General features: G+C 42.4%; 2 protein-coding genes across 3 annotated transcripts in view; one reads left to right on the forward strand and one right to left on the reverse strand.

The window, feature by feature from the left end:
* LOC143031768 (protein phosphatase methylesterase 1) overlaps positions 1-3,204 on the reverse strand; it is a 54,328-nt gene extending 51,124 nt beyond the window's left edge. Inside the window, exon 1 of one of the 2 annotated variants that reach the window (XM_076196018.1) lies at positions 2,920-3,204. In XM_076196018.1, the coding sequence (XP_076052133.1) occupies positions 2,920-3,002 (83 nt within the window). In that variant the 5' untranslated portion in view covers positions 3,003-3,204. The remainder of the gene's footprint in view (positions 1-2,919) is intronic. The other variant, XM_076196019.1, reaches the window with a different exon arrangement.
* A 277-nt stretch (positions 3,205-3,481) lies between these two features.
* Positions 3,482-21,037, forward strand: COX5A (Cytochrome c oxidase subunit 5A). The gene is made up of 4 exons (XM_076196020.1): positions 3,482-3,641; positions 15,886-15,998; positions 17,526-17,696; positions 20,474-21,037. The coding sequence occupies exons 1-4, from the start codon at positions 3,563-3,565 to the stop codon at positions 20,573-20,575; spliced, it is 465 nt and encodes a 154-aa protein (XP_076052135.1). The 5' UTR covers positions 3,482-3,562; the 3' UTR covers positions 20,576-21,037.
* The last annotated feature ends 1,493 nt before the right edge of the window (positions 21,038-22,530 follow it).

Raw genomic sequence — 22,530 nt, forward strand, 5'->3', positions numbered from 1 at the left:
AAACAACCTAAAGTACATCATTAATATTCCCATTTCTAAAACACAAAATACCTAGAGCTTGGCACTTGTGTTACTAACGCACTACCTACTGTCTGGTGGTAAGGCGCCCAGCTCTGTGTATAATACAGCACACATGCGAGGGGGAGGGGGTTTTTTCTACAATGGATTCATGCTTAGTTTAGTTTTAATAGAAAGGAAAGATAGTAGTCGAAAGCAATTTTTTTTTTCTTTGAGAAGAAAATAATCTCCAATCAAAAACAAATATGGTGTGACTATGGTCCTAAGGGGTGCTTTGTACCTAAAAAGATTGACGGCATCAAATTTGTGCGTCAGTACTCCATACAGGGAAGAGGAGGAAGAGGAGAAGGAGGAGGAGGAGGTGAAGGAAGATGAGGAGGAGGAGGAGGAGAGGAGGAAGAGGGTGAATAAAATAGTCTGGCAAGGAGGAGTAGGAGGAGAGGGTGAATAAAATAGTCTGGCAAGGAGGAGGAGGAAGAGGAGGAGGTGAAGGAAGATGTGGAGGTGGAGGAGGAGGAGGAGGAGGAGGAGAAAGAGGAGGAGGAGGTGGAGGAGGAGGTGAAGGAGAAAGAGGAGGAGGAGGTGAAGGAAGATAAGGAGGAGGAGGAGGAAGAGGAGGAGGAAGATGAGGAGGAGAAGGAAGAGGAGGAGGAGGAGGAAGATGAGAAGGTAAATGAGGAGGAGGAAGAAGGAGGTGAAGGAAGAGGAGGAGGAGGAGGAGGAGGAAGATGAGAAGGTAAATGAGGAGGAGGAAGAAGGAGATGAAGGAAGAGGAGGAGGAGGAGGAGGAGGCTATAAGCCAATCAATGTTAAGGTTCTCTTGCAGGAGGAGGTGAAAGAAGAGGAGGAGGAGGAGGAGGAGGAGGAGGAGGAGGAGGAGGAGGAGGAGGAGGAGGAGGAGGAGGAGGAGGAGGCTATAAGCCAATCAATATTAAGGTTGTATCTCTTGCAGGAGGATTACAATCTGGCCGTAGCCGCCAGGTTAGTCTGAAAGTCACTAACGGAAGAATCTCTGTTGTGTTATCTAGGACGGGTCACTTAGGAAAGAGACTATGTCATATTGTCTGAAAAAGACCGATACTAATGTGAGAAAATATATTCTGTGCTTTCTGTGTCTCCTACGACTCGGGTTACGTGGTGCAATGTGAATCAAATGGTGTGGTGACGGACAAATTAAAGGAATATGTTGTCACCTCGCACAGGCAAGGTACACTCACCTCGTCGGGCGACACAATTTGCTCTACATCTCTCCCAAGCCAAATGCGACAAAAGAAATGACCGGTACTTTTTTATTGTCAAAAGTTCAAATTATTTTAGCTCGACTGTGCGTGGGGTTCTCAGCAATTCATTTAACAGTGTTGACCATGACAGGTCAATCGCTGCATTGTTTTTGACCTAGGGCAGCGGGAGGGATACTGGGATGACTCGTCATTAATGAGGATCTAAGATAAGAGTAGGGTGGATAGGGTGGTGGAAGGGAGCAGAATGGGTGGTAGATCTAAGATGAGAGGAGGGGGATGGAAAAGGTGATGGAAGGAAGCAGAATGGTTGGGAGTGGGTACTACATGCCTTTGACTTGGCTACCTCTCTTGTAACGGGGAAAAAGCGGTAAATTTTTAGAAGTGCATACCTATGCAACATAGCAAGAGATAAATAATAATTTTATAAATTATAATACATCAATGTAGTATACATTATTCTTGGCAGAAATAAATAACAGAAAAAGTTGGTAAAAGCTATTAACAAACAAATGTAGCTACTTCGACTGGTTGAGACACCATCTTGGTTTTGGTTGATGCAGAGGTGGAACAAAATTAAAGTATGATAAATTTGTCTAATCTAATCTACTTACAGAACCTAACCTGCATTTAGATATGTGGTACCTGTAATTCTAGAGGACATCAGGGATGTCATCGTCTTTGAGCTCCGAATCTAAACAAAAATGGTGTCTAAAGGAGTCTACATGACTTCGTTCATTTACGCAAAGTTTTCTATTATTAATTTCCACCAAGAAAAATATTTATTACGTTGATGTATTATGATGATGATATGGTTTAACGTCACACTCCCTCCCCTATTGGGAGGCTAGGACAGTGCCCCTCACAGAGGGCTTTGTAGTGTATTATAATTTACAAAATTAATATTTAATTTTCTAATGCTATATCACATAGGTGGGCACTTAAAAAAAAAAAAGTTTATGGCATATAGATAAACCATGGCAGGGGTCAAGGGGCATACTGTACTGCTAGACTGAACCAGCATACTCCAGGAATGCTTATGTTTATGCCCCCCAGACCTAATCTCTGTTACAAACGAGATAAATCTTATTCAAATATTCTGCTACCGACTAATGAGATAACAAAACTTGTTAAAATATTCAGCTACCGACTACAGTATAAAAATGTGCATCACCTATAATGGAAATGATTGATCAATGGTAATAACTGAAAAAGAAAAGTAATGTATGTACACCAATATACATAAATCAGATCAAATGTAAACACTGCAAGCCATACTACAAAAAAAAACAATAAGTTATTATACAATGACTATAAAAAAGCCATGTTTGCATTGTCCATAATATGATAATTATAAGCATTCACACTGTTAGCCACTTAATATGATTTCCCATAAAGTTTATGGATTTATCAGTTTATGATAAACTATGATAAATCATAAAGACAATTAATTGTGACAATTTCCTTTAATTCTACCATAGGAAATAACAGGCTCTCAAACACTATACACATTTCTCCCCATCCATATATGTGTCAAAATCTGAATGCAGTCACCCATTACTAACATCAACGCCAACTAAATAGTTTACATAGCATTAAATTACAAATCAGTAAACCTCAAAAACAAAAACAGCGTCCCCAAAGTTAATAATGTATATCTAACCTTCCCAGGCCAGTTCCTGATATCATAGGAGGTCGCATTGTAGGCATCTTATTCTTTAAAACCGTTTTTTGGAGACTTGACATGATGACAGTTCAGTGTAGTCTCGATCTGCTAATTCTGTGTCAATTCTGGGTCCAAGCTTATCTTGGACAAATGTAAACAACCAAAATTCATGAGGTCTATGAAAAGATTATAGGGAAATATTAAGTAAAATCAATCATTTTGAATATCTAGAGCTGGATTTCAATGTAGAAATTCGGATTTATTAAGAAACTCTTAGTTAGTAAGATAAAAATTAATTTTAGGGTGTTCAGAGCAGTTTAAGAACAATTAATTCATTGATTCAATCGTACGTGACTAATAATATAAGTTCTACGAACTACTTCCTTTGTAATTCTTAATTTTGTTATTACATCATGTTACATGTTTTTTATTTTATTTATAATTAGTTACAAAAAATAAGAATATTTTTATATATCTATCTTAGCAACTTATTTTTGAAAATTTCCCCTTGTCCTGACAACATATAATAAAAGTTAATTCTTCCGGAACATATGTGTTGCTTACATATTGCCCCATCTGTTTCAGCTGATACTCCATTTCGTCATCGTTACCGGAACGGCTACTCTACACATCCACCAAAATGCTGCGCAGCACAGTAGGAAAATTGGGAAATATGGCCCGTAGTTCAATGCTACTTACCACCGTCAGGGTTCCAGCAGGTTAGTATTACCGAAATTAAGTTATGATATAAGAAAAATAAGAGTTTTAAGTCTTAGTAGGCCAACCTGCATTCAAGGATGTGCATTTTTTTTTTTATTACTTTTACTTCCTAATATAATAAATATTGCACTTCAATTTTTAGATGCAATATTTATAAAGAATATCATAGCGAGTGTTGATAAGTTAACACGTAAGTTAAAAAAATGAAGTGAATAATTTTTAGTTTTCATTATGATTATAAGCAGGACAAGCATTACCAATATTAAATATTATATTGATGAAAATTAATAACTGTGATTAATGCAGATCTTTTAACATTTGTCCCTTTGGTCAATTTATAGTTTCACCCCACCATAGAATTTTGATATGTGGCTTATGTGTTTCTGGTGAGAAATGTGATATGAACGATGGTGTACATTATTTCCGTTGCAAATGCATACTTATTAAGTAATTGATTATTGAAGTTATGCACTTATGCCTACATCTCCCGAACGATCTGGGGGGATGTGTGGTAAATCGGGTTTTTGGGTGGGGAACACTAATAAATGGAGTAATGCTAGATGCAGAGATTTAGATTACCATCGATGGCTACACCATATACAGGGCAGACAGAAAAAACAGAAGCCACGGAGGAGTCATAATATATACGCGAAATGATCTAGCAGCATGTATCGAAGATGTAGAATCTCTCTCATACGGGACAGTAGAACTCCTGAAGATCTACATAAAAAGTCTCGACATGCTAGTAATGACAGTATATAGACCACCAAATACAACTCCGGACCAACAGTATATAGACCACCAAATATAACTCCGGACTAACAGTATATAGACCACCAAATACAACTCCGGACCAGTTTGAAGAAATACTTGTAAGGATGAGGGGGGTTTTGGATACCCTGCCAAAAAGCACAACAGAAGTAGTGATCCTTGGGGACTTTAATCTCCTGCACATAAACTGGCCAAATATGAAAATTCTCGGTGGCACGCTAGAGGAGAAGCAACAATCCCTAGCCCTGATTAATGTGATAAACAAATACTTCCTCCTCCAAGAAAGCAGAGAGCCTGCCAGAGGAAAAAACGTACTAGACCTAATGTTGACAAATAGTAACAATTTAATCTTTTCTTGCGAAATAAGAGACACCATTCTGTCAGACCACAAATGTATATTAGTACAAACAACGAGGAGGTGCTCAGATGAGAGGGAGGGTGGGAGGGGTGTGGAGTGTATGTAGGGATGAAATGGGTGGGAGTTTTTTTATGCCTTTCCCTTTTTGGCTACCCCCCTTGTAAGGGGGAAAAAGCCTTGGTATATGTATGTATGTACAAACAACGTGTGTCGACAAACGAAAGGATCACGAGAGGAGAGCTGCACAAGGGGAACACCTAGGAAACCTAAACTGCTATAATAAGAATATAAACTGGGACCAAATAAGAGCAGAGATAAAAGCCATAAACTGGGAGGCTCGCCTACAAAAGGAAAAGGTCCTGGAGCTGCAACGTCTACGTCGTGGGACCACCCCCCAACCCCAAGAGTTGGGGGCCAATCAGCAGCAACCACCCCTGGCCATCAGCTCTACGCAGATGGCACCGATCCCCAAGGAGGAGCTACGCCTACCTGGGGGAGTACCACAATCCTTTTTTTCCAACATCCAATGTTACGTCTTTTCTGCACTGAGGGATGATTTTCTGGCGATCACCCCTCTTCTTCTACTTTTAGCCGGAGATGTAGAGAGCAATCCTGGGCCCACCACAAAATACACATGCCCAACATGCTCTAAACCCATTACTTCGAGCAGACAGACAAAGGGCTCAGTTCAGTGCAATATGTGCAAAAACTGGGCCCACCTCACTTGTACAACACTTGCTGACACAAACCAATACACACACTTGACATGTTCTACCTGCCCTCCAGTAACCCCACTCCCACCTCCCCAACCACAGCCAACACCCTTACCCACTCCCAATTTCCCTTTGCCCTTACCCCCGATTAGTCTTCCCCTTCCTTTGTCCCCGATCTCTCCTTTCCACCCCTCTGACACAGATCCTACACCTTCCCCACTACCACCCCAACCTCAACCCCAAACGGCAACATACAAAACACACAACATCAACATATTACAACACAACATTGACGGTATTAACACTAAAAAACATGAACTTGAACACTTTCTTAAACAACACAACATACACATTGCGATTTTACAAGAAACAAAACTAAGACACTCACACAAAACACCATCATTTCATAATTACACCACCATCAGACAAGACCGGACTGACGGCAATGGCGGTGGACTCATCACCCTGATCCACCACTCCATCTGTTTTGTGGACACAAGTGCCACAACCAAAATTCTCCTCCCTACCACAGATAACACAACAGAAACCCAATCCATTCATATCCGCACAGGCAACAATTCAACACTGACAATAGTTAACATGTACATTCCCCCCCAATCATCCCCCACAGTTCCAAACACCTTCAGACCTCAACTTAGCCAACTAACCTCAATCCCCAACCTGATCATGGGTGGTGACTTCAACGCCAAGTCGTCTGCCTGGTATGTCGACAACCCTGACACAGACAGAGGGCTTGATATACAGACTCAATTCGACTCATTGACTATCATGAACAACACGCATAATCATACACATACACTACACTCCCTCCTCTCCTGATATCACCTTTTGCTCCCCCTGCCTAACCCCAACAACATCATGGAGAGTGGTCGGAGCCCTTGGCTCTGACCACCTTCCAATCATCATCACCACCAAAACAAGATGCACCCCAGCTGGCCACAGACACACTTACACCAATTACAAGAGAGCTAACTGGGAAGCCTTTACTGAAGAGACAGAACAACATTTTGAAACACTTAACAGTACACCAATCACAAACATAAACAATGCTGTGCACGCTTTTAATACAATCATACAAAACGCAGACAAGAGATACATCCCTAGAGGCAACAGAAAATCACACAACCCCAACTTCACACCAGAAATCCAAGGCCTCATCGGACAACATGACACACTTAAACACGATACCCCCACACCTATCCCTCAAAACATAGCAGACCAAATACAAACACTAAACACTGTGATTGCCAATAAAATACATGAACAAAAAACACAAAATTGGCAAAACTTTATCAATACACTTGATCACAAAACAAACACCAGCAAATTGTACAAAACACTCAACAGCATCACACTATCCAACACTAACACTACACGCTCTCACGCAGCAATAATCACAACAACAGATAATCTACCCTCAAACAGACAACAAGCAAACGCACTCATACGTCATTTTGCACAGACGAGCCATCTTACATCTCACCCTGACGACCGACGCACCATTCGACGTAAGAAAGACTTCCCCACAGACTCAGACTATGCACCCTTCATAGACAGTCAGACAAAACTCATAATGCATAATCTCAAGCACTCATCTGCCTGTGGCCCTGATAACATAAGCAACATCCACCTAAAACACATTGGACCACAAGGTATACACGCACTCACAAACATTGCAAACTACAGCTATTCACATCACACAACACTATACCCGACATCTGGAAGCATGGTAAAATAATCACCATTCCAAAACCGAACAAAGACCCAACAATCCCAACATCGCACCGCCCAATCACACTTCTCTGCACCCCCTCTAAAGTCATTGAACGCCTAATACTTAAACTTGTCACACCATATATTCCCCTTGCTGACTCACAACACGGTTTTAGGCCACTACACTCCACAAACACTCTTCTGACAAACCTCACAAAGAATTTTAGATGGCATCAATTCAGATAGGCCCCACCACAGAACACTTCTTATAACATTGGACATTAGTAAAGCTTTTGATGCTATCCCCCGCCACAACCTAACAAATAAAATATATAACACAGACATGCACAATAACACCAAAAGATGGCTGGCCAATTATCTGGCAGGCAGGAATGCTCATGTGTCATATAATGGCCAATCATCGCACATAAGAAACATTAAGAACGGAGTACCACAGGGCTCAGTTCTATCCCCCACATTATTTAATCTATACATGCATGACTTACCCACACCAGACACCTCAGAAATACAAATCTCTTCCTACGCAGACGACATAACAATCACATGCACACATCGTAACACAGACAAAGCTGCAGAAATAATCCAGCCTTACCTTGACACACTCAACACATGGTTCATCACAAACACTCAAAATAGCTCCAACCAAATCTACAGCAACACTTCTCACCAACTGGACAAAAGAACACAAATACATACCTCATCTCTACATCAACAACACTCTAATACCACACACAAACACACCGAAAATTCTTGGTGTAACATACGATACATCCATGTCTTTCAAACAACACCTCACAAACATAAAAAACAAATGCACACCTAGACTTAACGCACTTAAGTCAATCACTGGAACAACATTTGGACAAAACAAAGAAACTAATATAACAATATACAAACAATGCATACGCTCAGTGATGAATTATGCGAGTCCTGCATGGGCTCCTAATCTCAGTGAGACACACCACAACACCCTTCAAATCATACAAAACAAAGCCCTAAAAACAATTACAGGCTGCACAAATACAACACCTACAGACCATTTACACCATGAAACAAAAGTCCTCAAAGTCAAGGACCACCTCGACATGAGAGGCACACAAACACTTGCTGCAGCCACCACAAACACATCACACCCACTACACTACATAGCAGAACACCCACACACACCAAGAAACATTAAAACTACACCCAAAGACCTTTATTACGCACAGATACTCTCTTCTCTTCCTCCACAACCACCAAATACCAGCCTCCGGAAACATATTCATAATCATATCACTCACCGCTCCATTAACACACTGAAAGACAACACACTGCTGCATGCCAGACCCCCTGATATCCACCCTTCTGAATCCTCTCTCCCACGAAAAGGACAGAGTCCACTTGGCCAGACTGCGATGCGGTCACCACCCAGCACTTCTAAGCTACCAGAAGAGGCTGGATGACCGTGTTGTGAACAGCTGCCCAGGATGTAACACTTCACCCCATACCATACAACACATAATGGAAGACTGCATTATACACAATCATGCACGCAAACAACACAACATACACTCTATAAAGGATTTGTGGGAAAACCCAGTTTCGGCTGTGGCCTTCCTTGGGGAGACGGGACTGCTCGGACAGACAGTCTAGGGAACGACAACAACAACAACAACAACAAAAGGAAAATGTGGACAATATTCTCAGGGAAATAGTTGAAAGATGTTGGGAAATCTGCTCCAAACATATACCAAAGAAAACAAGAAACAAGAAAAGAAGTATCATCCCTAGGGACCGCAAAATCCTCATGAGAAAGAGGCATTCATGCAGCATCAGGTTGAGCAAAACACACTATCTACCAGCCTAGGAGAAAATTAAATCTCATGTAGAAGAGATTAAGTAAAAGATTAAGCTATCCCATGAAGAGCAACACCAGAGGGAAGAGCTAGAAGCAATACTGCGGATAAGGGATAACCCAAAATACTTTTTCTCGTACGCCAAAAAGAAGTTAAAGAACAGATCAGTAGTTGGGCCTCTTTACGATCTGAATGGTGTACAGAATGGAGAACCCAAGCAAATGGCAAATATACTTAGGTCACAGTATGAGAGTGTCTTCAGTGACCCAAAGAAAGAGAAGATGGTAGAAGATGCAAAAACTTTCTTTACAGACTCCCCAAACAGCCCCCAAATACTCTCATCAATCAAGATCAGTGAACAGGACATAACAGAGGCAATAAAAGCTATTCCACCTGACACGGCAGCGGGACCGGATGGTTTCCACGCACAACTACTAAGAAACTGTGGACAGGAGCTAGCAAAACCACTTCAGATGCTTTGGGACATATCAATAAAATCTGGCACAGTTCCTACTACGCTGAAGACTTCCATCATCACACCCATACATAAGGGAGGTAGTAGAGGTCGGGCAAGCAAACACAGACCAGTAGCCTTAACTTCTCACCTTGTGAAATTATGTGAAAGAATCATAAGGAAGAGGATGGTGGAGTTCCTGGAAACTAAGAAAGCCTTCAATGATGGACAGCACGGTTTCAGGCAGGGTCAATCGTGTCTGTCCCAGCTACTCAAGCACCATGAGAGGATCCTTGAAAGCACACAAGATGGCTGGAATGCTGACGTGATCTACCTTGATTTCGTCAAGGCTTTTGACAAGGTAGATCATGGCATTCTCCTACATAAGCTACAAAATCACGGAATAATGGGCTCACTTGGAAGATGGTTGCACAGTTTTCTAACAGGTAGAACTCAACAAGTATCTGTCCAAGGCGAACTGTCCGAGCCCAGTAGAGTAAAAAGTGGTGTACCACAAGGATCAGTGCTAGGGCCACTCCTCTTCATTATCCATGTAGGAGATATTGATGAGAAACTGAAGTATACTGAAGCATCCTCTTTTGCCGATGACACCAGGCTGATAAGGCAGATAACATGCCCAGAAGATGCAGCAAATACTCAGAAGGACCTCAACGAAATACAAATTTGGGCAGCATCAAACAACATGGCATTGAATGGTGAGAAATTTGAACTTGTACGCTATGGGAGAAATGAAGACCTCAAAAACTCCACAAGCCACAAGTATAACGGCCAACTCATCACAGAAAAAGAGCATGTCAAAGACCTGGGAGTACACATGAGTGATGATGCAACATTCTCACACCACATCAATAAAATAATAGAAGCAGGAAGAAACTTGAGTGGGTGGGTGCTCAGAACTTTCAACTCCAGAGAAGGACAGTGCCTGAAGACCCTATGGAAGTGTCTGGTAGTCCCAAAGCTCAAGTACTGCTGCCAGCTATGGTCTCCATACAAAGTACAAGAAATAGCCAACCTAGAAGCTATCCAGCGTTCCTTCACTGCAAAAATTCAGGGAGTACAGCACCTAAACTATTGGGAAAGACTAAGCCAGTTAAAACTGTACTCTCTGCAGAGGAGAAGGGAACGGTATATAATTATTTATGTGTGGAAAATCCTGGAGGGCAGAGTGCCAAATGTGGGGATAGTGTCAAACTATCATCCGAGAAAAGGAAGACTCTGCTACATAAAGAGTACTGTAGGCTCCATACAAAGAGTGAGGACAATAAAACACAACTCCTTCACTCATAATGGACCTCGTTTGTTCAACTGCCTCTCAAGAGTTCTCCGGGACCAGACAGATACTAGCCTGGAGACTTTCAAGAGAAAGCTGGACTAATGGCTGGATGGGTTACCAGACCATCCACTGATACCAGGATACCCCTACAGCCACCACAACACCCTGCCAGAAGCAGTACAGAACCAAGGACAACTTGGAACGTGCAGAAGCCGACTTCAGCCGTGTCATTAACAGACACAATTACCGAAAGTAAGTATACACACATGTGCACACACACACAGTTGGTAGAGTTCCTAGCTGCCAGTACAGAGGTCAGGGTTTAAATCCTGCCCAGGGCTGAAATAATTTCGGTATTACTGCCCTATGGGTCGTTACTCCAACTCTTGTGGGTGGGGAGTTGTGTGTGCATATGTGCATGTAAGGTCACAGCATTACCCATAGATAGGTCATGTACAAGCTCTGAGCTCTCTTCCGGGAAGGAAATAGCTGTCGATCACGAGTCCAACACGTGATCCAAAGACTATGGTGAATATATATACTTATACCAAGGGCTTTTTTCCTCCTTACAAGGGAGGTACCCAAAGTCAAATAGCATATTTTCACTCCCACCCATTTCCACTCCCATTCCCCACCCCTCCCTCCCTCCCTCTCATCTTGGCTCTTCACGGATGATGTGTCATCCTTGCATCTTGTCCACCACCCTGGGTCAGAAGCAATGTAGCTCAGGACACGTCACATCCATGACAAGGCTGCTTCATTTAATCGGTAATACCCCCTCCCTCCATCCCCTTGTGCAGAAACATTGAAGATGGGGAGAAAACCCTTCTGGCTGTAAAATATTGTTCATGCACAACCACTCCCTATCCCTCTCTACCTATACTCCACTCACCCCCTCAGTGCATCACAGATAAAAAAAAATATATATATATATTAAATGGGGGGAAAAGATGAAATTGGTGAATATGCTCTCTAGGAACTGTTCTTTTCTTCCATGCCCCCCCCTCCCCTGTATCTATAGACCTCCCCCTTGAAGAGAGGGCGGGGTTCAATACATAGGAAAACTGATATGCCTGGCAGACTTTTGAAAATAAGAGTTAGTAAGAACAATACTTCTGCATTGTCTCGCAAACTTACCTTTACATTACTGACCCATTTTTTAAGAAAATAACACATAACTGGTCAAATTTCTGTGTCTCCTGAGGCTCCCCCCCCCAGTTAATAATCCCTGTTCTGGGATGAGTTTGTGGGTGGTGGAAGAGGACTGTACGCTCAATTGCCGGCCCTATACCTCCTCAACCCTCTCGGTAGTTCATTACACAAGAAACCCTACATTTGTCAAATGAAACCAAACTGTCTATCTGCAGGACTTTGCCTTGTACTCGCTTCGAGATCAGTGTGTGACAATGTTGATCCACATTTTCCTTTTGGAACCTTCTTTCTACCTATGCCAATAGTTGGAATGCCCAGTCCAAACACCAAATCAACCAACCAATCAGGGACTGTCTTGGACTTGTCTCATACTGGGTAAATGAGCTCATAGTATTTCAAACTACTGTATCTGCCTTCAAGAAACACAACTAGGTACACACGCGCATGCGCGCGCGCACACACACACACACACACACACACACACACACATATTTGATAAGGTACCACACAGAAAATTACTATATAAACTGGAAACAATAGGGGGCATACATGGAAAACTATTGAATTGGATGGAGGACTTCCTACATAGAAGAAAAATGAGTGGTGTTCAGAGACAAATACTCAAAATGGGAAGAAACGAGTAGTGGCGTCCCACAGGGATCAGTACTAGCTCCGATAATGTTTGCTATATATGTAAATGACATGGTCGAAGGCATTGAAAGTTCATGAACTGCTTTGCAGATGATGCAAAATTATTCAAGAGAATAAACTCCATTATAGACTGTGACTCATTGCAGAGGGATCTGAATAGACTCAGAGCAGAGCAAGAGATGGGAGGTAGAATTCAACATCAAGAAGTGCAGTATAATTGAATTTGGAAAAAAAAAAGCAAGAAGAGAATAACAGGACAGTATAAAATTGATGGAAAAGAAGTAAAGAAAGTAAATTCTTAATGGGAACTAGGAGTAATCATCACCAAAGACATGTCGTCAGATAAACATATAAATAAAATAGTCGGAGAAACATACAACTTGTTGAGATCAGTTAAGGTGGCCTTTAAATACCTGGATAAGGAAATGATCAAGAAAATATTACAAACACTGATGAGGCCAAAACTGGAATATGCAGCGCTGATATGGTCACCCAGTACATAAAAAAATCTAAGAAAATTAGAAAGAATACTAAGAGCAACGACAAAGTTGGTCCCAACACATTCAAACCTGACATATGAACAAAGACTGGTTGAACTGGAATTGCCAACCCTGGAACAAAGAAGAGAATGAGGGGACCTACTAACCATCTACAGAATTATGAAAGGAAAAGAATGCCTTGATAGAGAGGGCTTATTAAAGTGGGACAGAGGACATGCAATGAAACTCAAAAAGGATAACTACAGAAGGGACCTGAAAAAGAACAGCTTCCCACACAGAGTGATAGATATATGGAACAAATTGGATGAATAAATGGTGTGTGCAAACACAATACAAGAATTAAAGAACAAACTTGATCTTGCGAGATACAAAAACGGGTCACCATTAGCATAGCTCCCCTTCCCATATAATACAACTTGGTAAATACACACACACACAAAACTCATGGTGCAGTGGTAGAGTTCCTGTCTGTCACTACAGCAGCCTGGGTTCGAATCCCACCCAGGGCTGAAATAATTTCGGTATCACTGTGGTGTCATTACTCCAGCTCTCGTGGGTGGGGAGTTGGGTATGTGTGTGCATGTAAGGTCACAGCATTACCCATAGATTGGTCATATATGAGCTCGGCTCTTCCAGGAAGGAAATAGCTATTGATGATGAGTCCAACACGTGATTCAAGGCCATGGTGAATCACACAAGAAACCAAAAAAAGATTGGTTTTCTCCATAGAATGATGGATATATAGAACAAACTAGACAAAACTGTGGTGTAGGCAAAAACCATACACAATTTTAAACGCTATGAGATACAGAGACGGGACACCATGAGCATAGCTCCCCTTCCCGTAAGATACAACAAGGTCAATACATATGGAGAATTGACTTCACGTTTGCAAATGGCAGACAATGGTAGAAATTTTATCATCTTATGGCCACACAAGTTTCGAATCCAAATTAAAATCTCGAAATGTCTTGAATACCATCCACCACCTGTCTTGCGCCTCCAAAGACCAATCAATTACTCGGAGCCAAAACTCCGTACTTCCCTCTCCAACAGCAGAAGAGTGTCTGTCTCCAGGCCCAGACAATATGCATGATGGCAGTTGCATGCGACTGAATAAGGTTGTACTTGAACGTGTATAACAAGCACCTATACCACACAAAAATGTACACATTCAGGTTACTAAACAAGCCCTTCAAGATGCACACAATACTTCAGCAACAACTCCCATACATAAGTCTACCCCTTAAACATATATATATATATATACACACACACACACACACATACAAGTGGAAGGGTGGTGAGGTGAATTGCAAAAACCGTTGGAGTTTTATTACTGACGTTTGTCCTAGAAGGACTTCTTCAGTGTTCGCAAAGAAATAAAATGACAGCTTAAATACTCCCAGCTTATCCTATTCCTCCCCAATTACCGTCGCTCCTCTCATGCCTCCTTAATAGAGCCACAATGACATGCCTGTACTCAGGACACCATCTGGCATCAGACTCACATTCTCATAGGCAGCATTGGTTGCCTGATGTACGATGATCTGACGAAGCATCAGAATACTCTCATTATGAAATACAAAGTTACAGCTGTATTGCTCACTTTCACTGAATCTTAACCACAAAAAATGCACTTGAGCCAGTTCACAGAATACAGTAAGTAATATTATTTGGCATTGAATACATGAAGTGCAGATAAAGAAAAGAACACATAGTTCAAAATAGCAATTACAGTTGCTGAGAATAACACAAAAAATGTAAGCTCATTTCCATTGTGGTCACTCAGCTACATCTACAAAATAAATATAATCAAGACACCAGTGCTAGGATCCTCGTATACCTACTCGCATCACATGATGCCTACGTAGGCATCACATGGAAGGGGTTAAGACGGTACCAACATGGACTCAAACTGCCGCTTGCATAATTGCCTCACAGGAGACTCAAAGCCTCGTAGTGCGGTGCCCCATGTCAGCAATACATTTTCCCTGAGTGATGTACTACCACTTCTCTGCTTATATACATGAAGCTACGAACACTTGCCCGTTCCTGTCCCGAGTTGGTAAGATTAAGACACTCATTGTAACAACAGCTGCCCAGGATGTAACACTTCACCCCATACCATACAACACATAATGGAAGACTGCATTATACACAATCATGCACGCAAACAACACAACATACGCTCTATAAAGGATTTGTGGGAAAACCCAGTTTCGGCTATGGCATTCCTTGGGGAGACGGGACTGCTCGGACAGACAGTCTAGGGAACGACAACAACAACAACAACAAATGGCAATCTGGCATTTCTACCGAGATATGTGTAACTGCTTTGGTACGATGATGCCTACACAGGCATCATCAGGCATGAGTGGGTACATGAGGATGGCATTGGCATATTTGATTTTTTTTTTTATATATATATATACACGAGTTACCCCTGGATTCTGTGAACCAGTTTGATCACGTTATCTGTGTTTATTAGTACTTGGAGTGAAAGAACAAGTAATACAGAAGTGACTTTATACTTCATAACGTGGCAGCCGGTGCTTCTTGCGAGAATTTGAGTTTTACCGAAGTTGATGTTTGACGACCTTTACTCGCCCCTGTAGCCTCTTGGGTTCCCCGTCAGTGTAGTGCAAGACTAGAATTATCATCATTGGCATGGCAATTATCACGATTCGACAGAAGTAACCGCATGCATTTGTTATCTTCATTCGGAGGAAATAAAAGCGCCTCGTTTTTCCACAGCTGCAGGCACACGGGCAATGTCCAAACAGTCGACAGAAACGGACGAGGAGTTCGATGCTCGCTACGAAGCTTACTTCAACCGATCAGACATTGATGGATGGGAAACCCGCAAGGTAAGTGGAGGGATGTACTCTATTGCACACTTTCCACATAATTCCACGTTTGCATACGCGTGGTGCTGTGTCACTTCCGACCCGGGCAGTGGGTGTGATACAACTAGGTAAATACATCTTCACACTCACTTACAGATATGCTCATGAATGCACACACACATCATCTTATAGACCAAAGGCTCACTCCCGTCCACCAGCCTTCCCCCCCTCCCATCTTAGCTCCTCCATGAGGAGCTAAGATGGGAGGGGGGGGAAGGCTGGTGGACGGGAGTGAGCCTTTGGTCTATAAGATGATGTGTGTGTGCGTTCATGAGCATATCTGTAAGTGAGTGTGTAGATGTATTTACCTAGTTGTATCATACAGAAAGGGGATCTATGCTCATGGTGACCTGTCTTTTTATCTCGGTGTCTAGTTTGCTCCTACATATACCAAAAGCTTTTCCCCACCTTTCAAGGGAGGTAGCCAAAAAAAAACAAAGGCATAGAAACCACTCCCACCCATTTCATCCCCAACATACTCCACTCCCACCCTTACCCTCCCCATCTCTTTCCCTTGCCCTCCCTATCTTTCTTTCCCTTTCCCATTCCCTCCCTATCTCTGTCTTTCCCTTGCCCTCCCTATCTCTATCTATCTCTTTCCTTTGCCCTCTCCATCTATCTCTTTCCCTTGCCCTCCCTCCCTATCTCTTTCCCTTGCCCTCCCTCCCTATATCTTTCCCTTGCCCTCCCTCCCTATATATTTCCCTTGCCCTCCCTCCCTATATATTTCCCTTGCCCTCCCTCCCTATATATTTCCCTTGCCCTCCCTCCCTATATCTTTCCCTTGCCCTCCCTCCCTATATCTTTCCCTTGCCCTCCCTCCCCATCTCTTTCCCTTGCCCTCCCTCCCCATCTCTTTCCCTTGCCCTCCCTCCCCATCTCTTTCCCTTGCCCCCCTATCTATATCTTTCCCTTGCCCCCCCTATCTCTGTCTTTCCCTTGCCCTCTCCATCTATCTCTTTCCCTTGCCCTCTCCATCTATCTCTTTCCCTTGCCCTCTCCATCTATCTCTTTCCCTTGCCCTCTCCATCTATCTCTTTCCCTTGCCCTCTCCATCTATCTCTTTCCCTTGCCCTCTCCATCTATCTCTTTCCCTTGCCCTCTCTATCTATCTCTTTCCCTTGCCCTCTCTATCTCTCTCCCTTGCCCTCCCTCCCTATATCTTTCCCTTGCCCTCCCTCCCTATATCTTTCCCTTGCCCTCCCTCCCCATCTCTTTCCCTTGCCCTCCCTCCCCATCTCTTTCCCTTTGCCTCCCTATCTCTTTCCCTTTTCCTTTCCTTCTCCCCCCTCCCCCTCCCCCTATCCCTATTTCTATTCCTCTCTCACTTTCCATCCCTATCTCTCCCTTTTTCTCTTTCCCTTGGATATTAATTTATATTATTATTATACTAATTGTTTTTGTGTGTGTGTATATATATATATATGTACATAGCAATTGATTGTAATCTGGTTATTTCTGATCCTTTCCTTGCTTGCTTGCTTGCAGGCGATGAACGACTTGTGTGGCATGGACTTGATCCCCGAGCCAAAGATCATCATTTCCGCCCTCCGTGCTTGTCGCCGGCTGAACGACTTTGCCCTCGCCGTCCGCTTTGTTGAGGCTATCCGTGAGAAGTGTGGTTCAAAGCAGAAGGAGATTTACCCCTATATTCTGCAGGTGAGCACATAGCCTTTTCCAGGATGGTCATGATTCGGGGGGAGGGGGAGGAGGCTAAAGTGAAGGCTTCGCTGTGCCCAAAATGTCTTTCAAATTATTTTTGCAAAAAAAAAAAAAAAAAATGCTTATATCAAGGGCTCTTACTCCTTTGCGAGAGAAGTAGCCAAAGTTGAAAGGCATAATTCCACTCCTGCCCATATCTCTCTCTCTCACACACACACACACACACACACACACACACACACACACACACACACACACACACACACACACACACACACACACACACACACACACTCTCACTCTCTCTCTCTCTCTCTCTCTCTCTCTCTCTCTCTCTCTCTCTCTCTCTCTCTCTCTCTCTCTCTCTCTCTCTCTCTCTCTCTCTCTCTCTAAAGGAAGACAGCTATAGAAGAGACCTGAAAAAGAACAGCTTCCCACACAGAGTGATTGACGTCTGGAACAAATTGAACAGTGAAACCATTAATGCCAGAAATATACATGAATTCAAAAGCAAACTAGATGTAGAGAGATACAAAAACAGGTCATAACGAGCATAGCTCCAGGCCCGTAAAATACAACTAGATAAATACACACACACACATGCACACACAGAGAGCAACAACAAAGTTGGCACCAGCTCTTTCCAAATTAACATACAAACAAAGATTATCGAAACTAGAACTACCAACACTAGAGCAAAGAAGAGAAAGAGGTGATCTACTGACTATATATAGAATCATGAAAGGAATGGAAATCCTTGACAGAAGATTTAATAAAAAATGACAATAGAAAAAGAAGAGGTCATGAAGAGAAACTAAAAAAGGACAACTATAGAAGAGATAGGAAAAAGAATAGCTTCCCTCACAGAGTACTGGATATATGGAATAACTTAGATGAAAAAAGTGTGTGCAGATACTATTCGCGAATTTAAGAATAAACTTGATGCTGAAAGATACAAAGACGGGTCACCACGAGCATAGCTCCCTTCCCGTATAATACAATTAGGTAAATACACATACATTCCACTTCCATTCACCACCCCTCCCTCTCATCTTGGCTCCTCCTTGATATCAAGTCATCCCTGCATCTTGTCCATCGCCCCCCTGGGTCAGAAGCAATGCAGTAAGACACAGGACACCCACAACAAGGAGTCTTCATTCAATCAGTGACCCACATCCCCTCAGTGACACTGAAGATGGGGAGAAATCACTCTGGGCTGCATCAGAATATCATTCACACATAACCACTCGCATTCCTCACCCACTCTCTTCCATGCATCACAGCATCATCTGTATACAGGCATTCTCCAATCACCCCAGTTTTCTGCCTTCTCCCTTCCTTCCTCAGCAGACATCCCCCTCTTGATCACCCCTTTCACCCCATCCATCCATCAATCCAAAAAAGAAGTAAAAGAATAAAATTGATCTACATACTCCTCTATTTCTTCTACTCTCCACCAGCATTAAGAATGTATTAACACACAGTAGGCCTGGCCACAGGCAGCTGGGCCAGGTGCAACTGCCACGCAGAAAACACAATCACTTTGTTATATAATGCCCCACATATAACAATGCTTAGACTGTTGGCACTGTCAGAGGACCATTGCCAACACCTGGCTGTGGATTCTCCAGTCATTAACTATCAATAGCTGATCCTTGTGGAGGAAGAGGAAGCAAAGGGAATGGGAATGGGTGCATGCCTTTTGATTTGGCCATCCAGGAAGTGCCAAGATAAGAGGGTGGAGGGGAGTGGAATATGTTAGGGATGGAATGGGTGGGAGTGGTTTCTATGCCTTTGTTTTTTTGGCTACCTCCCTTATGAAGGGGAAAAAGCCTTTGATGTATGTATGTACCTCTCTCATAAGGAGGAAAAGCCCTTTGTAGATAGATCTTTGTTGATCAAGAAGAAAGGGTGCAAAAGATACATGGAGAGTAGGTGTCTTCAATACGAGTCAAATTCTCATGCACAGCATCTGATGCCTGAGGTATGATGATTGATTCATCACAGTACTTGCATTATAAAATATAAAGCCACTGGTGTATTACTCATTCTCTTTTACTCAGAGTAACAATAAGCACAGAAAACACGATCAAGCCAGTTCACAGAATTTGGGGTCACTCCGCTATAACTACAAAATGAATCCAGTCGAGACACCCAACATGAATTTTGTCCTGCACGACGGGCCAAAGAACCCAGCACTTGTGTTGGGCGAGGTCTGACTGTATACAGTGAGCCCACTGTATGTCACAAGATGGTTATGCATTTCATGTTTGCATAACGAGTGCAATGAAATGGAAAAAAGTAACCTCTGACTTGCAGAGATGCTGGAGCTGTTCTCTGGCTGCTGGGCCCAGCCTTTACAAGTTTTATTTTGCTGCATGCATTGCCTCTGTATGTATACATGATCTTTGCATGTGGTGCTTCTCTGCCTTGTTTTCCCCAGACAAGGTTGTATAGGGAAAAATTATGTAGCTACATCCTTCACCATACATACATACATACATATAGCCAAAAGACAAAGGCATAGAAACCACTCCCACCCATTCTGTCCCCTACATACTCCACCCCTCTACCCTCTTCCCTCCCTCTTATCTTGGCACCTCCTGGATGACTGGTCATCCCTGCATCTTGTCCACTGCCCTGGATCAGAAGCAGTGTCATAAGACACAGCACATGTATGTATGTGTGTGTGTATGTACATCCTTCAGAAGAATGATGATGTGGACATAAAAACAGTGATGGGTAACTTCTTTCTGTCCGTCTTCTCTTTCCAGGAAATCCAGCCCACGTTGTCGGAGCTGGGCATCAGCACCCCAGAGGAGCTTGGCTATGACAAGCCCGAACTGGCCCTCGTAAATGTTTACGACATTCACTAAAGATGGAAAGATGGCAAGCATTGACAGGACCAGGTACTATAATTGGTGCAATTAGAGAGGGCCAGGTTATGGACATCCGACACAACTTGGGTGGAGCTTGGTACATTTTAGCAAACACGTCAACCCCTTCTGTATAGTGTCGTCATGAACAGGTTTGGTTTTGGCTAATATCAGGACATTTCTTCTTACGCTGAAGAGGGAGGTTATGTTGAGTGAAATTGCCTGACATTAACCAGAATAAATCTGAATGTCGTTGGATTGAAGGGGCATCAGTAACCCAGTTGGATTCTCCCGGATTATTTTTACCCAAATAAAAACACCTAACGGAGAGAGAGTACAGGTACTCATATCCTCAATGCCATCTCAAACCCTTCACTGTGTACCTACTACTATGTGTGAATATTATTTTGTACAGTCAGGGTGTGTGACTAACTTATCCATATAATAAATATGTACAGTACATTCATGTGATTTCTATTCCCCTTTTTGTTTTCATACTGGATATCGGCCAGCGAGATGCAGGAGTTTGCTTACTGACTTCAAAAGGATTCTAGTTGCTATTACAACAACACCTGCTCCTGCTGTGATGTGTACAGCAGTTTTAGCAACCTTCTATAAGAATCTTCCTATCTACCAAGTGTGGATGAATGAACATATCATGGATATCTGTCCAATACTTAATACTTCACTCCATACTAACACATGGAAGACTGCATTGTACACATTTAAGCATGCCAACAACACATACTCTAAAAGGGATTTATGAGAAATCCCTGTTCCAGCCATGTCATTCTTCATGGAGATCAGACTGCTCAGTCAAACAGCCTAGGGAACATCATTATAATCATCATCAAACCCCTTTACAATGGAGGTAGTCCGCACGCACTATCTTGTTTAGTACCTTGGGGACAACTTTCTCCCCCCTGCCTCTCAATTAAACACAAGTAAGGTTTCCCTCACCAGATTTATTTAAGATTCCTGCTTCTGAAATCAAATAGGGGTTTAAGAGGTCGTGGGAGGGAATTTAGAAAGACCGCATGTCTAAAGGATGCAAAGAAATAGTTTTCCATATAGATGCATGAATATGTGGAATAGCTTAGGTGATATATCCCAAGCTTCACCAATACACAAGTTCAGAAACAATTAAGTTGGAACTGTACATGAATCTGAGTCTAGGTAGGTTAGAGAATAGGAGATGGGACCCAACAAGCATTGCTCCTTTCCTGTATACTACATTTAGGTAAAATATATATGAATTTGAAGGGAAATACGAAACTCCACAATATGTGGCCCCAAGGAGGAACCCCAATGATAGAACTATAATCAGAAGCTTGATATGAGAAAGTATCTTGACCTTGGAAGCATTGTTGCAACAAAACCTTAGGTAACAATAATTATGTAAAAACAAACAAGAGCCTCGGATGATGGGTTCCATGGATAACTGGGCTGAAACTAAATAGGCAATAGAATTGGAAAAATGTAGTGAAAATGCCTTTATGGAATACAAGTAATTGCATAAAACTGGATGTGTAAATACAATAATGGAAGAACAAAGGAAATATGGAATTTGAGCAACAGGATTACAAGAAGTTAGCTACATCAAGGATTCTACCAACTTGTTTTATGGTAGAATGTATTGGTGGCATGATCTTAAATGTGCTGCATTCACTTAATTGTGGGTTTGAATACAGCACTCTTCTCTAATTCCCAGCAGTGGTTGTATTACCTGCCCCAAAGGTCCAAATGGTGACTGTTTTGGCCACAACTATGTGCCTCCTGCTAGTGTAAGCTCCTCAATTTAATGGTAAAGAGGACAAAGGACATAATCAAGGGGTAGTGTGGTATATCCATAGTAAAATCATTTCATCTCTCAAGCTTCTAAATGAGAGGATAGCAAAGTAAAGGCTATGGTAAAAAGCAGAGCTGGGCTCGTTACCTCCAAACAGGTGGTGCAT

Source organism: Oratosquilla oratoria, chromosome 12 (genome assembly GCF_046742065.1).
Source record: "Oratosquilla oratoria isolate Oo_2021 chromosome 12, ASM4674206v1, whole genome shotgun sequence".
Taxonomy (NCBI): domain Eukaryota; kingdom Metazoa; phylum Arthropoda; class Malacostraca; order Stomatopoda; family Squillidae; genus Oratosquilla; species Oratosquilla oratoria.

What these genes read in the sequence shown, in the direction of transcription:
- COX5A (XM_076196020.1), top strand. Translation starts at nt 3,563, where the DNA reads ATGCTGCGCAGCACAGTAGGAAAATTGGGAAATATGGCCCGTAGTTCA. An exon ending in CACCGTCAGGGTTCCAGCAG is followed by an intron (nt 3,642 to 15,885) that starts GTTAGTATTACC and finishes GTTTTTCCACAG; the next exon opens with CTGCAGGCACACGGGCAATG. An exon ending in TTTACCCCTATATTCTGCAG is followed by an intron (nt 17,697 to 20,473) that starts GTGAGCACATAG and finishes TTCTCTTTCCAG; the next exon opens with GAAATCCAGCCCACGTTGTC.